The sequence below is a fragment of the Rhipicephalus sanguineus genome, chromosome 6, assembly GCF_013339695.2.
Source record: "Rhipicephalus sanguineus isolate Rsan-2018 chromosome 6, BIME_Rsan_1.4, whole genome shotgun sequence".
Lineage (NCBI taxonomy): Eukaryota > Metazoa > Arthropoda > Arachnida > Ixodida > Ixodidae > Rhipicephalus > Rhipicephalus sanguineus.
The window spans coordinates 103,358,300-103,373,743 of record NC_051181.1 but is presented as its reverse complement, the minus strand read 5'-3'; the positions used below and the strand labels follow the sequence as shown (position 1 = coordinate 103,373,743).

The following is a 15,444-nucleotide window of genomic DNA, read 5'->3' as shown; positions in this document are numbered from 1 at the left end:
AGAGCGCCTTCACGTAGGCGGCGCTCTCATGGTCGATAGATAGATAGATAGATAGATAGATAGATAGATAGATAGATAGATAGATAGATAGATAGATAGATAGATAGATAGATAGATAGATAGATAGATAGAAGCGGTCCAAGTGCCCTTGGTTCGCTAGAAATGCTTCGCATTAAAAAAACCACATGTATACATTTTTTTAAAAGAGCAGCTTCAAGGAACATGCATGATCAATATGCAGTTGGCGAGGTCACATTGAAGGACTGCTCTTTTGCTTGGTGCAAGAGGGATCAAAAGGTGGACAGTCCTGCCTTGGATGGTATGAACTTGCTAGTTGAGAGCGGCTCGCTTGTTGGCATCGTGGGTACAGTGGGCGGCGGCAAGACATCCCTTCTGTCGGCCATCGTCGGAGACATGAGGCACCTCAGCGGCTCTGTCGCTCTCAACGTAAGTGTGTGTACAAGATTGGCGCTGAGGTATTACCACTGCATGAGTCAACGCTACAGCATAGAGCTCATGGGCTCGTAGCTGAAACCAGCCCATGAGCTCGCTACTTAAAGGTAAGTAGCCGAACGGCAGGAATAAAAAAATGACTTAATGGGAGGGAACAAAGAAACGTTATTAAGCCATGGAATTCTTGTCTTGCAAAATGAGTTTGTTAAGCTTGTGTTTTTAGTTATTGGCAAACTGAAACAGCAGTTCAAGTTGAAGTTTATCTCTTGAAACAGCTAGCGTTTCTTAGCAAGTCGGGTCTGTTAGAACACCGCGATTGATTGTGAAAAGAACATTTTCCTGTTGCCCACATGGTTTGCAGAAGTTTACTTAACTTTCACGTAGCAGTAATGAATACAGTAATGACTACAGTAAGACTGTTGTAATGACTACAGAAATGACTGTTACTGCTTCGCATAGGCGCGTCATGGTTGCTCAGGGTCAAATTAAATCATACAGCCACCTTGATTATTTTGAAATACAGTAGAAAGAAACCGCAATGTCTTCGGCGTGCAGAAAACCTGTTTCAAAATATTCGGCTGCAGCATATGAATATGGGACGCAAATCGAAGTGTTCGTTATCAACGCATAGATGTCCGTGAATAGCTCGTTTATTTACTAAAGAATTTCCTCGTGTAAGCTGACATAGCAGAAAAATAATCTCCCTTTGTGTACGAGCGGCTGCGCTTATGTTCTGTGTAGTGATAAGTGCGGGCGCCAGCATAAGACGTTAAAGAAGACGGCTGTTGTTGTTAGTGCTCGCAATCATTCCGCTTGGCCACTGGTCGCTTTGCCGATTGATATTTATTCAAAGAATAAACGCCTAATGTACCTAACGTTAAACGAGTGCTATCAATTGGTGGAGGTGCTGGGTTCCCTTCTTTCTTTGCAGGGCTCAGTCGCTACCGTATCTCAAGCGCCACAAATACTAAACATGAGCGTACGAGACAACATAACCTTCGGTCGGAAATTTGAAGAGCTGTACTACAGCAAAGTTGTGGAAGCTTGCCAACTGTCACGCGACATTAACAGGATGCCAGCAGGAGACCTCACCGAAGCTGGGGACAAGGTGAGATCTGCTGGAAATTCTCGTACCGTGTTACCTTGAAAATAACAGCTTTTTTTTTCAGCGAATTGTCGATAATGCTATTACATCTTACTTTAAACACATGTGCCCAAATAATTTATATAAATCTTAGATCAGACAGTCTCCCTAACCTGCAGTAAAGCTTTTTTGAAGACGAGCTGGCTCATGTAGAACTAACTGGTAGTAATAGTGTTGGCAAAATGTATGTTTGATTTTCACGAACGCATATATTTTACTATCTCGAGGTAATGTGGATTATTGCGTGCTTGTTTGTTCCACTCTGGCCTATACGGCTGGCGCATGTAGACTTGGTAATCTTCGCTGTCCTGTCACTCTCTTTCTCTTGTGGCGTAGCGTGTTACTATGCTTGCCTCACACTATTTAATATGTATAGTTTGTGCTTGCAATAAAAACGCTGTCGTGTCACCCACATACCTTGGCACTGAAATTCCAGATAATTAGCTCGCACGAAAAAAAAAATATGCAGGGTGAAATGCTGAGCGGTGGCCAGAAGCAGCGAGTGGCACTCGCGCGCGCCGTGTACTCGCGCAGCGACATCTACCTGTTGGACGATCCGACCAGCTCTCAAGATGCTCGCGTGGCGCAGAGCATCATGCGGCGAGTACTAGGACACGGTGGCATCTTGGGCAACAAGGTGAGGAGGCGGAAAATTAAGGATGTCAATCAAGATAAACAAACCTAAACATAAGGTACACTTTAGCGGTCCTGCTCGTTCATGCAAATTGAACAAGAAAGGAAGCCTTTCAAGAAATCTTATTAGCAGAATGTTAAAGAGCACAAGCCTGCACACCAAATAAAAAAAAAATCTTTCTGGCTTCACACGGAAGTTATACTCAACTATCATGTTATTGCTAATCAGCATGTCAATTTAAAAGCGCGTTGGGCAAATATCTTGTTCGAAAGCATGCTAACTTCAGACGTTCTCCTCGTTCGCAGCACTCGAGCACAATACGCATATATCTTCGCGTAAATGCAGTAGCAACCTTCTTTTTTACCTTCCTAAAGATCCCACCGAATAGTATAACATCAGGGGAAAATAGTACTTTGTGTTGTAATTTTTAGCAAGAAGCTTTGGCTAAAAACTACGTGCAGTTTATTTACTCAAACAGATGTAAAAGCCAGATATGTATGTGTGAAAGAATGGACAGGTTAAGAAAGGAAAAATAGACAACCACCCGTTTGTAGCACGAAGCCACAAGGAAATCCACACGGATTTCTCAGAAATAAAGCCTCGTAGTTGCCGAAAAATTCGTCCTGGTCCCTTCCGCCACCTTGTGGGATTCCGCAGAACTGATTTGCAATGGACAAGTTTATTTGAAGAAATTGCGTGGCTTCGTAAAGTTAATCTCGTGCAACATACTCAGGTAAAATTTTGATGCAAGACCATAGCCTTTTTACAGAAATTGCCTAATAATCTGAGCTTAATCAGAAGAATAGCAATGCAGTTAGTGTGGTATAATTAACGCAGCTCTAAATATTGCATCAAGTGAACGTTGAAAGTGAACGTTGTGACGTTGAAATTTTCAGCTTTGCTTCTAGTGGCCAACGCGACCTTAGCGAAAATTTGTTTTCTCTTTGCTAAGCGAAATAAAATAAAAATAAAAGATTGTAGGTAACGACAATCCCTACATTGTTATTTTTTCACAGACACGAGTCCTGGTGACGAACAATTCAAGGCTGCCTTTATCTCCAAATCAATGGGTATTGATGCACGAGAAGAAAGGAATCACGTTTCGTGATTTGAAAGACCTCAAAAACCACCCTTGTGCACCACTAAAATTATTTGAGAAACCGACGTCGAAGCGTCTGCCGGAACGTACAAACAGCTTGAAGTAAGTCCTCAGCACGTTGTGCGAATAGGCGCAGGTTATTCTTTACCGGTTACGTTATTGCCTGTACTCAGGACAACCTACGGAACACGATGCCTGCAAGAATTGTCAACACAAGCTCCTGTTCTGCGTTGACCTTTCTCCGCTGCACCCAACAATTTCTGAAGCTTTACGAGCTAAGACAGCCATATGACTATGAGGCACTCTGTCGGGGGTAAACCTGAATATATTTCGGCCACCCGAAGTTCTTTAACGTCCGCCTAAGTCTAAGCACACGGGTGTTCTTGCATTTTGCCCTCATTGAAGTGCGGCCGCCGTGGCTTGGAATCGAACCCGCGTCCCGACCTTAGAAGCGCGACAGGTTACCTGCTAAGGTACCGCGGAGGGTGCGTCAGCTGTACCTCGTACAAGCCACGAATGAATGAGGTTTAATGTACTTCGTCGGTGGCGCTTAAGACGACGAACATATCGAACAAGCCTATCTCAATATCAAGGTTTTTTGCCTGAATGATAATTACTGCTACTAATAGAGGCGTTCTCTTAACGGCACCGCTATTTGTTAGTAATTCGATTTGACGCTCGTTTAATAGTAGCGCCTATTGTTATTTGTCTTGAATGCCGGTGCATTGTCATAGATTGCTGCTTCAATATAGGTATGCATAATATACTGTGCTGTAATTCGCAATAACACATATTCTCGTTTGCTTGAAAAAATATTAAGTGCATGGTAAAGCACTAGAAGTCTTTGTTGTGATACGTTTATCACCATTATTATTTCCACATGTTAATCGCAGCATGTAGAAATATCGTGCAGTCGATGAAGCCCCTGCAATTTTTCAAGTTTTCCTAATTTCCGTAGCTATCCCTCTGAATATTGTAAAGTGTCCCTAACAGATTGCCTTCACGGGTGCAGCGGACCGCAGTCAGAAGACGAGGAGGCAATACGGGTCATAAAAGAAGAAGGAATGTCAAGAAAGGTAAATAAGTTCTCGCTTTGTTTGCGGAAGACGTCGTTTAGTAGCGTCCCTCACAGTCACTGTGGTTGCAATTCGGAAGCGCCGTGACGTATATACATTATCAACGTTGACTTCACGGATCCAAAAGCTCGCTTTCAGTCTTTGTAATGCACCTGAAAGAACGAACTTACACTAAACGCCGAACAAAAAAAACAGGACGTAGTTATGAAGTAGTGAGTATGGCCTGGCATATTGAAGCACCGCTAATGTTTAACAGTTATGGAGCTTTTAGGTGGCCACTTTTGAAGGGCCTGTTAACAATTGCTTTCTCACTCTGGAACATGGCTTCTCGATAGTCGATGCTCGCAGCATTCGAACATGTGCAAAGAAAAAAACAATCTCTTCCCTTTGTTCCGTTTGTAGTTGATGCGTACTGCCCGCATTGTAGCACCGTGGCTTCGTTTACTGAACTATAGTTGAGTACAACTTATGAAGCCCGCGGAAGTCCCGCCCAGATGACCGAAGCGCCGCAGCCGATCGCCTCCGCAACTAAAGAAATAATCTCACTCATACACTCGGCAATGTTCTAAGAGGGTGGTGTTACTCGCAGTCCAGCTCGTGCCGCCAGTCTGGAGTGCGCGCCGAATGATGCAGGCTTGTGGACAACCGCCCTTGAGAAGGGAATGCCGAAGACTTCTAAAGTTGTACCCGACTATAGATATCATTTTATGACGAAAAATAACGCACAAGGCGGACTTTGGATGGATTATATTATTCCGAATAACTGCAATGTCCTGTAATTCATATAAATGTAATATAAACAATGTAAGAATAGGCGCATACAACGTCGCTTAGATAATACTTACAATCACGGTAAACAACTTTTATGTATGTATAATTAGCAGCACTGTCTACATAAAATGATGAAAAAAGAATACTTGTATTCCATGCCTATATTACACACATGTAATTGAAGTGTTCAATCATAGCTTTAAAGCGACACTCATTACATAACACGGTATCCCTCAGGTCGAAAACTTTTATTACCCTTACTGATGCATGTTCTTCATAATAAGTCACGGATAGGCGCTGTTCAGCGAAAAAGAAAGTAACTGGGCTTGTCTAGAAACAATGGTTTTGTTGTTATATCAATGATTAATATTTTTGGTTTAACGCCGCAACCAGGCAAACTGCAGCTTCTTCGTAAGTAAGAGATGAGGTCAGGGTGCCCGCTGAGCTTATAGGGGGGTCGAACATTGTTGAGCTTGATCACATTTTGGGACAGCTTGGCGGGGATGTCGGCGCACATGAAAAAGAACGCCCATAGGTGAAAAGATGAAGCCCGGCGCGAAGCGCAAGAATTGCGGAAAGAAGTCTGAAATAGACATAAGAATATTTCAGCAGCACATTGAGAACATGCATGTGTATTCAGAAGTCATTGTTTTCAACCATTCGTGCACTGGATAATTCGAATTACGGTAAAAACGTAAGGATCTTTGTAAAGGTATAAAAACTGTAATAAATCTGAATATATATTGATTGTATGGAGTTTAAAGTTATACAGATACCTTCCTCACTACTTTAGCGCAGTCTGAACGACAGCCTTCGATCTGGTTTGCAACTTATTTTGTGTGGCTTGTTTCAGGGATGTTTCGAAATCGTTCGAGCATACTTCAAATACTCTGGCGCATGCGCACCGATAGCACTGTCGTGCTTGGTAGCGAGCGCCGCATTTGTGGCCTGTCAAATGCTTTGCGTTAAAGCTTGGGCAGCGACGATGATAGGCAGCACCGAGACCACGACGCATTCAAGCCGGAGCATTATACGTTGGCTCGCTGTGTTTTGCATTGGAGACGGTAAGTCAATTTAGAGTGAACTACTAAGGTGCAGGCGGCACTTACTCCATCGGTCACATATGCCTGGCCACAACATCTGCATGGACCATTTGGGGATACTTGCCCATTCTGTACCACCGAAGCGTCCGCGGTTACAATCAAGCGCCTGTTGTGGACATGCCCTGGCCTGAATCAGATACGGCGGCGCTACCTGAGAACAGTGGGCCTTCATCCGACAAGACCACCAGATTATGATTTGTGGCTCTATGGGCCCCACCACAGAGCATTGTTGATGTATATAGCGGAAGCCGGCCTCTACCTGTATATTTAACTATGTATGCCGTTGGGCAAACTCTCAAAATTAAAAAAAAAAAAAAACCTACTAAGGTGCAGAAACGTCAGCCAAAATAATCGCAAAATTCCTATGTTAAAGACAGAATGATATGAAAGACGCTAACGAATACGAAGAAAAAGAGCCACTTTAGTTTCAATATTCCCCTTGATCAGATAATAACGAGTACGTCCGTTGAGAGGACGAAATTCAGATCGACAGGGCTCACAAAGTTGTGCTGTAATTCTCTTCCGTAGCGCTATTACTTAGCGAATGATGTCATGCGTTTCCACAGGCTTATGTATTGTCAAGGGCAGGGGCGTAGCCAAGGGGGGGGGGGGTTGGGGGGGTTCAAACCCCCCCAAAAATTTTTCAATTTTGCATGTGTATATATACACGCACACATACAAACGCACGCACGAACATACATAAAGTATGGTTGAACCCCCCCCCCCCCCCGAAAAAAATTTCTGGCTACGCCCTTGGTCAAGGGCACTGTTGTGTTCCAAGGGGTTGGAAGTGAGGCGGAGATAACTAAACCTAACGAAGAAAAGACTATTAAAACGATAGCAGTAAAGACCACGTGTCGCAGAAATTGTGGCGTCGGTGGCGGCATTGTTGTCCGTGGACGAAAAATAGCGGTGGATGCAAGTAATAAAAATCAAAGGTTCAAGCTGGAACAAAACCCAGGCATTTTCCGTGCGAGTCAAGTATTCTACTAGACAGCCACGCCTGTGCTTGGAAGTTCTTCGGCAAAAAAAATCTTATCCAGGTGTCATGCAGGGTGAAGATTCTTGTTAACAGTTGCAATATTGCGTGGCACAAGCGTAGAATCACACCGGGAACCCCAATAGTATTGCGCAGCGAGTGGGTGGTTTACAAGCCCACCGATCACAATGCGCTCAGTCATAATTAATCATAATTATCATCAGCAGCATCAACAAAGAGCGCATCTGCGTAGGTGCGCGTACTGCCATATCGAGGCGTACTGGGTGCTTCGCTACTTCGCAGAATGAGTAAATATGGTATAGTGGGCACTTCGCAACTGTACTTGCAGTCGGCAACCCTAGGAGAGCTTACAAAAGTCAATGTCACGCGCATAGACGTTTCTCTCCTTGCGGCACGGCTGAGGTGACTACCGAGAATCGAAGCATTTCAAGAGAATGAAAAGGCGATGCGAACGGGGCCCGATTCGCGATACACTCTAAAATGCGAATCTTAGCCGTCCTCCAGGTTTTCCTGCAGCCCTTGTAAGGAGCACGGCTCAGCGTCTGCGGGGTAAGAGAAAAGAGACTTAAGCTGAGACTACGCGTCAAAATATCATCCAGTAATCACCATTCAACCCCGATTATAAGCGAACTGACTCCTTCTTATGTTCAATGAGTATTAGTACATTTCTTTGTTTTTTTGCAGTCATCCTAAGGCTTGCCGGAGGCACGCTGCTGGCGTGCGCCAACCACCACCGCTCAATGGAGTTGCACGCCAACATGCTGGAGTGCGTCGCCGGCAGTGCGCTCTCTTTCTTCGACGCTACGCCGAGAGGCCGCATCTTCAATCGTTTTTCCGTGGATCTGGAAATGAACGACACTCGCGTATTTGTGTTCTCCAAGCTGCTTATGCAGAACATCCTCTTTGTGTTCGCGCGTCTCGCTGTAATCGGAACCCAGGCGCCCTTAGTGTTTGGCCTTACCGTTGGTGCTGAAGTCATCCTATTGTTTTGCATGGTGAGTTCGACTTTTTATACCCCCATCCTCAAAGCACATTTCTTCTTTCCTGCGGCTTTCTGGAACATTTTTTTCGGGTGCTCATTCCTCGTTGTAGTGTAATATAAATTGACTGAGTGGTACATTATGAGCCTATGGCGCGATCGCAGAGCCTAGCAGTATTTGGCTCTTGAGGTGTTGACACGCTTACACTTTATCCGGATGTTTTGTTAGTAAGAATATAAGGATGTAAGAATATTTTGTAATTTTGACGTTTACGAAGATTGGGTATTTAAGAACCGCATCATAACCCATGCTGTTGTAGAAGGATGTCTTGAAGAGCAAGTTGGTACATAATACCGCGAGGAAATAGAGCGAAAAGCGTGACTAAGTCGAAGTAACAAACAACATGAGTGCTGACGAACAAGTGTGGGCAAGTTTATTGCAACACAAAATAAATATAAAAAATAAGAACTAAAAGGAACAATAAAAACATTAACTGTCACATGATCACAGTGATGAAACAACAGCAAGTGTTCGCCACGAGTCAAGATATCACATTTAACTAGACAAAAACAATATATCTTTTTCCAGAAGCGCGATTGAGGGCTCTCTGACGCACGCATTCCCTTTTTTCTTGATCTGACAATGGTTCATCGATTTCGCGCTCGATCCAACTTCGATATCTTGAGAGGACCTCAGCGTCATTGAAGAGTGGAGCGCAGCCACACGAAACACAATGTGCTGCTTGTTGAAGACCTTATATTGCACTGCCTGTTCTTTTAGACAGTCGTTCAATCACGCTTCTTGAAAAAGAGATAGTGCTTTTGTCTAGTTAAATGTGATATCTTCACTCGTGGCGGACATTTGCTGTTGTTTATCATTGTGACCTATGTGACAGTTCATGTTTTTTTAACACGAAAGTGTTTTATGCCAGGGTCCACTAAGACTTCAGTGACGTATTTCCATCACGGATATGACGCTGATAAAATGGACGCTAACAGATGAGAAAGAAGAAAAAACTACAAGATAAAGTTCCGCCGCCGGGAATCGAATTCACGACTTCTCGGTCCGCGGCAACAAGCGCCCGGTGCTCCACCGACTAAGCCACCAAGGCGGATGCACGACACTCTACAAACGCGCCTTATATCTCTCACACATTCTATCTCGCACGGTGCTCTCTGTTGGTGGGGCAAGGCGGGGCGGTACGGTGAAGAGTAATGCGGCACAACACTTACTAGCGCCGATAATGAACGATTCGGCGACGACGCATTTAAAGCACGGCTTCCGAGATTGCGGGCCGAAAGGTTTCCTGCCAGCGCGCAATCTTAAAGGCGATGGTTAAAGCGTATCGAAAGCGTAGCGAAAAATACTGGCCGCGCTAGCATCGGGCAGTCGCCCTAGACGCAGCTACGTTCTTTGCCTTTCGCTTGGTGTTAGCGTGTGACGGCTCGTTGTCAGAGTAGTGCAACTTCCACATGCACCCCCGGTGTTTCTCCGCCGCCGACTGTTTTTAGTGCGACGGCATCGACTAATGTAACTGCTTCGATAAGCGCCGCAAAAAAGCAACGGTGTCGACGGGCGAATTTCGTGCCTTGGTGGAGAGAGACAGAGGCCAGCGGGACGTGGAACGCCTGCACGCGTTCGCAGCTCAAGCTACGAACCTCTGCCTCCCGTGTTGCTGAAGCGCAGAGTAGTAGCGTATGCATGAGCACAGGTGTAGATTACCCTATTACTCGGAAACTCACATTGTGCCGTTTCCCTCCTGTAATTGACGACACTTTGAAGAAGTGCACATCGAGTACCATTGTTTATTATGTGCTTGTTGATGTCATCTTCGCGCGGGATTCGCGATACTCTATAATTGTCACGGTGTGAGATGTGCCACTAGGCGTCACGTGGGGTACATCCAGGTCAAACAGTGCTATTTCTGAGCGAACCTAAGGCATTTTGGCCGTTCTCCATCCATCCATCCATCCTTCCATCCACCATCCATCCGTCCATCCATCCGTCATCGTCCGTCCGTCCGTCCGTCCATCCAATCCATCCATCCATCCATCCGATCCCGATCACCATCCATCCATCCATCCAGTCCAGTCCATCCTCATTCCATTCCATTCCATTCCAGTCCCTCCTCCTCCATCCATCCATCATCCATCCATCCATCCGTCCATCCTTCCGTCCGTCCGTCCGTCCGTCCGTCTAGTCCGCCTAGGTCTGGGCGCTATCCTGTTCTGTCTCCATAGCCTCCACTACATGGGCCAAATACGCCCACGTAGTCTACGCATACGATAAGCGCCATCCACTGATGTTGGGTCTACGTAGTTGATATCCAGGTCTACCACCTCGACGGCGTACACATCACCAACGCAAAGGGTGACTTTAGGTTCCGACATGTCACCGACAGACAGTGTGTCGACGAAATGACCGAGGCGTCCACGATTTCCAACGGCTGCACATATACCTCATACTTCACTACACATAGACCCCTCGTCGTCACGATCACGAAAGATCCGATAACAAGTCCTGTACAGCTGCTGGTGCTTACTGATCACGGTGTGATGACTTTGTTCAAGCACTGTCAAGAACCCCTTCCAAACACGCACACGGCTTCATAAAACGTGCGTGCGTTCTCCGTCACAACGGACAGTACAAGCACTACACTTCAGCTTACCGCTTCTGGTGTTGGTAATACAAATTGTTGCTGTTGGCATTGTTACCCACTGTAAACAACTTGTTATGTAGCACAAATGCGACTCTCCAGCATATACATGTGCGTATAAAATGTTTACATATATTCAGCATCATTTCGTAACGTATCTCTCAGTAAAAAAATTACGCCACTTTCCCGCCGCACGCTTTCGCATAACATCGATTCCTGCGGTACGTTACAATTGCCGAATTTCTTATTCTGCACATAATATTTGTATGAATAACATACAAGACAGCGTTCTGCTTCATGTAATTGCAGTGAATGGCGGCTAACGGCAACTCTCCAAGATCTGCCTATATCTGGAACACCCACTTTGCTAGCAATGTTCCCGTTTCTTAAACGAAGGCTATTATTATTGTTACAAAATGTCTTGACTAATTTTGTTTTCTGTGTCACCTTCCTTTTTCAGCGTTACCTGATACGTGGCACGATGTTTGGACGCCTCTACGAAAGCACCCGGTTGTCTCGAGTGCTCCAGCACCTGACTGAGACACTCGATTGCGTAGGTCTGATACGTTGCTATGGGGTCATGGAACAGTTCTGCGCTCGGTTCCGACGCATGGTGACGGTGTACCTGGAGTCGTTCAACACGTTCGTTTACTGCTTCGCCATGGGCCGCCTCATCAGTACCATATGCGCCCTACTAATCATAGTACTAACCGTAGCTATCATCGTGGTACCAGCCCATGACGACCCTGGCTTCCGCTGCAATGGCTGGACTATCTCTTCTTTCGGCATTTACGGTAAGTTGTCATCATACGGCCGCTGGTAAAAATCGAGGTCGCGTTTCTATCCGTTAGTACTGTACTAATCTGAAATGCCACCTCAGTACAGCGCGGTTGCCTTAATTAACACGCATGCTCATTTCGAGAAGGGCACGCGCAGGCATGCTTTTGTGAGTTCTCTAAAAAAGCGCGCGAAGTTTGCACTAAGCCGCGCAAAGCTTGGCGCTGCGAAGCGCGGGGCCCATCGCCGCTCGTACTCCCAGTCGATCGACGCGTCTAGCTTCGACATTGCAGTTTCCTCTTTGGCAGTACGCGCTTTCTTAGGACGCCTCATGACTGTCTCTGCCCGATCAGGCGCAGCCAGGCTATGCACTGTAGAGCGGAGGTTGCGCGCGATGTCTCCGTCAGGGGCGCGCCTTAGCTAGTGCGCATGCACGGCTATAGGCCAGGTGGTGTGGTATCTGGTCGCTAGACGACTGCGATGCTTGTTTCCTTTCTCTTTCTATCTTATTTTCTCTCTCTCTCTTCGTTGATCTTCTCTCTTTCTCATTCTTTCTGTGCGACGCGTTACTCTCTCTCCTCCTTTTTTCCCTACTCCTCACCATCACATCTCTCTTCCTCACACTCAATTCCCTTTCTCACATCTTGCTACACTATACTATACGAGGCTATTCTATGCTCTGCTAGCGTGCCTGGATAGCCCGAGTGGTTAGGATGCTCGCCTTCGGATCGAGGGTACGCGGGTTCGAATCTCGCCTCGTGAAGAATTCTTTTTCGGCAGGAATTTCTCTCTTTCTTTATATCCTTCTTTCGTTCTGCGTATCAGTTTCTCTCTTTTTCACTCTCTCTGCATTCGTTTTGTCACCCATCAGTGTTATTACAGGCCACGCCGAAGCAGTGAGTGGTGGGATTTGCCCCAATTCGGTGGCACATACCCGTTCATGATAACAGTCTTTTGCGGAGCCGGGACGTTTTTCTGGGAGCGTGAACAGCTTCGCTGATAATAGGAGGTACTTAGTGCCCATGGCCTGATACCAAAAGACGGAAATAGCAGAAAACTTGGCATACTTCAAAATTTGTCAGATCTCAGGGCTGATTTTGCTACGGCATACGATGGTACATTCTTGCAGCAGACGTTGACATCTTCTCAAGAACGACTTATCTGCGACGCACACGGTACACAGATGCTATGGGTCAGACAGCAGCTGACAATAAAACAACAGCAAAACAGTTCAAAAGACTAAAGTCTAGAATATGCTAGGTAAAGTGGTAAATATTCATGTGATAAAACATTGCGCGACGTGACGCCGCCTATTATGCTGAGCGTGAGCTTACTGGGTGGGGTAAAATTAGGACAAAAACAAAAAAAAGCACACAGCTGGCCGTATTACTATATGACGCTGCCCCTTGTTTCCGTGCAGAACCGTTCAGGCATATAATAAAATAAGCAAACTAGCACGCATATCCATGAGCACCGTGGGAAAACTGGTTACATACGACTGAATATATTACACAGAGATATTCACGAGCGAGCGCTAAGGCGTTGAAAAAGCTTCAGGCGTGGCCAGCTCGTCCGAAGGACGGCTAAACCAGTTAGTGCGGAACGACCGCGGTTTACATCGAGAATTGCAAGCAGAAGAAGAGCAGATGAAGTACAGCGTAAATACAAATTCCGTGGTTTTACGCACCGAAATCACGATACGATAATGAGGCACACCGGTATTAGTAAGGGACTCCGATTTAATTTTGGCCAGCTGGGGTTATTTAGCGTACACCGAAACCTAACCACACGGGTGTTCTTGCATTTTACCCACGTCGAAATGCGGCCGCCATGACCAGGAGTTTAACCCACGCCCTCGAGCTTTGCAGCGCTGCACTTTACCACGTTAAGCTATACCATAGAATGTGGCCCTACTGTGTGGGTGGTTCAGTGAGGTCATAGTTAGAGGCAGCTTCGTACTTCTTTTGCTTTTCAGCTTGTACTTCGCCTAGCATGTGAGGGGGACGTGCTAATGATTGCTTTCGATTCAGCGGTTTGTGCTTCTGTAACTTGATTCTTCGTTCAGAAGGAAGTTGATGGCATAAGAACCGGAGTGCGGAGAAAGATTGTAATGACACCTGCTCTCATGACACAGTGAGTTCGCTGACTATTTTTGCAGGTTCCATTTGCCACAGTGGTGGTTTTCCTTGGCGGATTTTGGAACGCCCTGGTGAGGCGGCTTTCCAGAGAGGCACTGGAATATACCGAGTTGCCTTTGGAGAGGTGCGTACGCGATGATTCTTCTTTAAACCTACAGCGACATATAAAAACAGCCTATTCGTTTTTTTTTATATTCGAGGCTGCTGCTGAGGCTTAGAGCAGCTTAGCCACTACAGTTCGACGCGGTAAGGCGTAGATAACATATTTCAGGAATAATGTAGAACTGGACAGTTATGGAAATACTTTATCAGCAAGAAACTGCTCTTGCATTCTCTGCTGAATTGACTAACGTGGAGCAAGCGTCAATAATGTGAATTGGAGGCAGGATGTGGCCAAACCTGTGTTTCCATGTAGAATATATTTCGTGCGAAACCTCATCCCTTCGACGCAAATAAAGTCTTTAGTGCAATTGGGTTTTGAGTGCATTGATGTCCTTGAGAACAGGTGCATGTTTACGTCTCAGCCATTTGTTGAGGTACGGGCTGCATCACATTTCACAGTTGCAAGTGGCGTACCACTGCTATTAGGCTGATTGAGCCTGATACGTTATAACAGCGCCTGGTCTCGCGTTTTCTGCGCAAATCTTAGCCACTTAGGCTTAGTATCTTTGCTACTTAGGCTGTCTTTACAGAGCCTTTAGTCAAAACCCCAGCGAAAGCGGCAGCGGTCACGTACGCGTGCACGGTTGGTATTACGTTCAGAAGAAGCATGCAGCTGCTGCTTGCATACGAGTTTACCAAACGAGAAATAATCTTGAACCTCGAAGCGTCAACAGTAAGGCAAACCAAAAGGCAAGTCGCAGAGTCAAATCGTGAAAGATTTCATGGGTCCACTGTTGCCGTATTCGTGAAGAAATTGCGAGCCATTCCGCTCTGGGAATGTGGACGACCAGAGAACCTCTTCAGGACATAATACAGAGGTGACACGTAACTTCGATCCATAGCCGATCACACACCCTGCAACTAAATCCAAGGTGCCTGTCTTGAAAGTCCGTTTCCAATACAGCGTAAATATGCTGCTTTAATTTAAAGTTTTTCGTTTGAACAGCATGGTGCCTGAGTCGTTGTGTGACAGTGTTCGTTTCTCAACGTACGTCGTCTTGTATGGCTCGGTGTATAGTACACTATAGCTCGGTGCTTCTAGTCTTGTCTGTCCTAGTGCACGAGCGGCTCGGCGTTTCGTACAGCAAGAGAGACAAGACCAGGAAAACAAAGCCAAACAAGGCGACTTAATAAAGGGCCGGGCATGTAAACTGGGTCACCGCACCAATTTGTTATAAATCACACATTCCACTATGCATTCGCCTACGATGACTTGAAGGCGAAAACCATCTTATTATTCTTTTTGTCACTTTTCTGATGACGTTATCACGCGATAATTTTTGGCCTCGTTCGTGTTGACGCCGACGCTGCCGATGCCGACGGTCACTTTTCGCGTTTGAGGAAGCATGTGAGGCTTTGTAAGCCCAAAAATGAAGGATTATATACACGGCAGAAATCACGGCAAGCTGCCACGACCACGGAAGCATCACAAGAACTGCTGAAATCCATGT

The 15,444-nt window shown here is 45.8% G+C and overlaps 1 protein-coding gene across 1 annotated transcript; it reads left to right on the top strand.

Moving 5' to 3' along the window:
- Window positions 1–222: 222 nt before the first annotated feature.
- LOC119397445 (multidrug resistance-associated protein 1-like) lies at window positions 223–14,951 on the top strand. The gene is made up of 10 exons (XM_049416568.1): window positions 223–447; window positions 1,385–1,561; window positions 2,067–2,234; window positions 3,248–3,432; window positions 4,343–4,406; window positions 6,031–6,241; window positions 7,965–8,275; window positions 11,377–11,469; window positions 13,852–13,902; window positions 14,940–14,951. Exons 1-10 carry the CDS (start codon window positions 223–225, stop codon window positions 14,949–14,951), a joined length of 1,497 nt encoding a protein of 498 aa, XP_049272525.1.
- Window positions 14,952–15,444: the final 493 nt, after the last annotated feature.

Coding starts and splice junctions, on each gene's coding strand:
- LOC119397445 (XM_049416568.1), top strand. CDS start 223: ATGCATGATCAATATGCAGTTGGCGAGGTCACATTGAAGGACTGCTCT. Junction 3,433..4,342: donor GAACGTACAAACAGCTTGAA/GTAAGTCCTCAG, acceptor TCACGGGTGCAG/CGGACCGCAGTCAGAAGACG. Junction 6,242..7,964: donor TGTGTTTTGCATTGGAGACG/GTAAGTCAATTT, acceptor GTTTTTTTGCAG/TCATCCTAAGGCTTGCCGGA.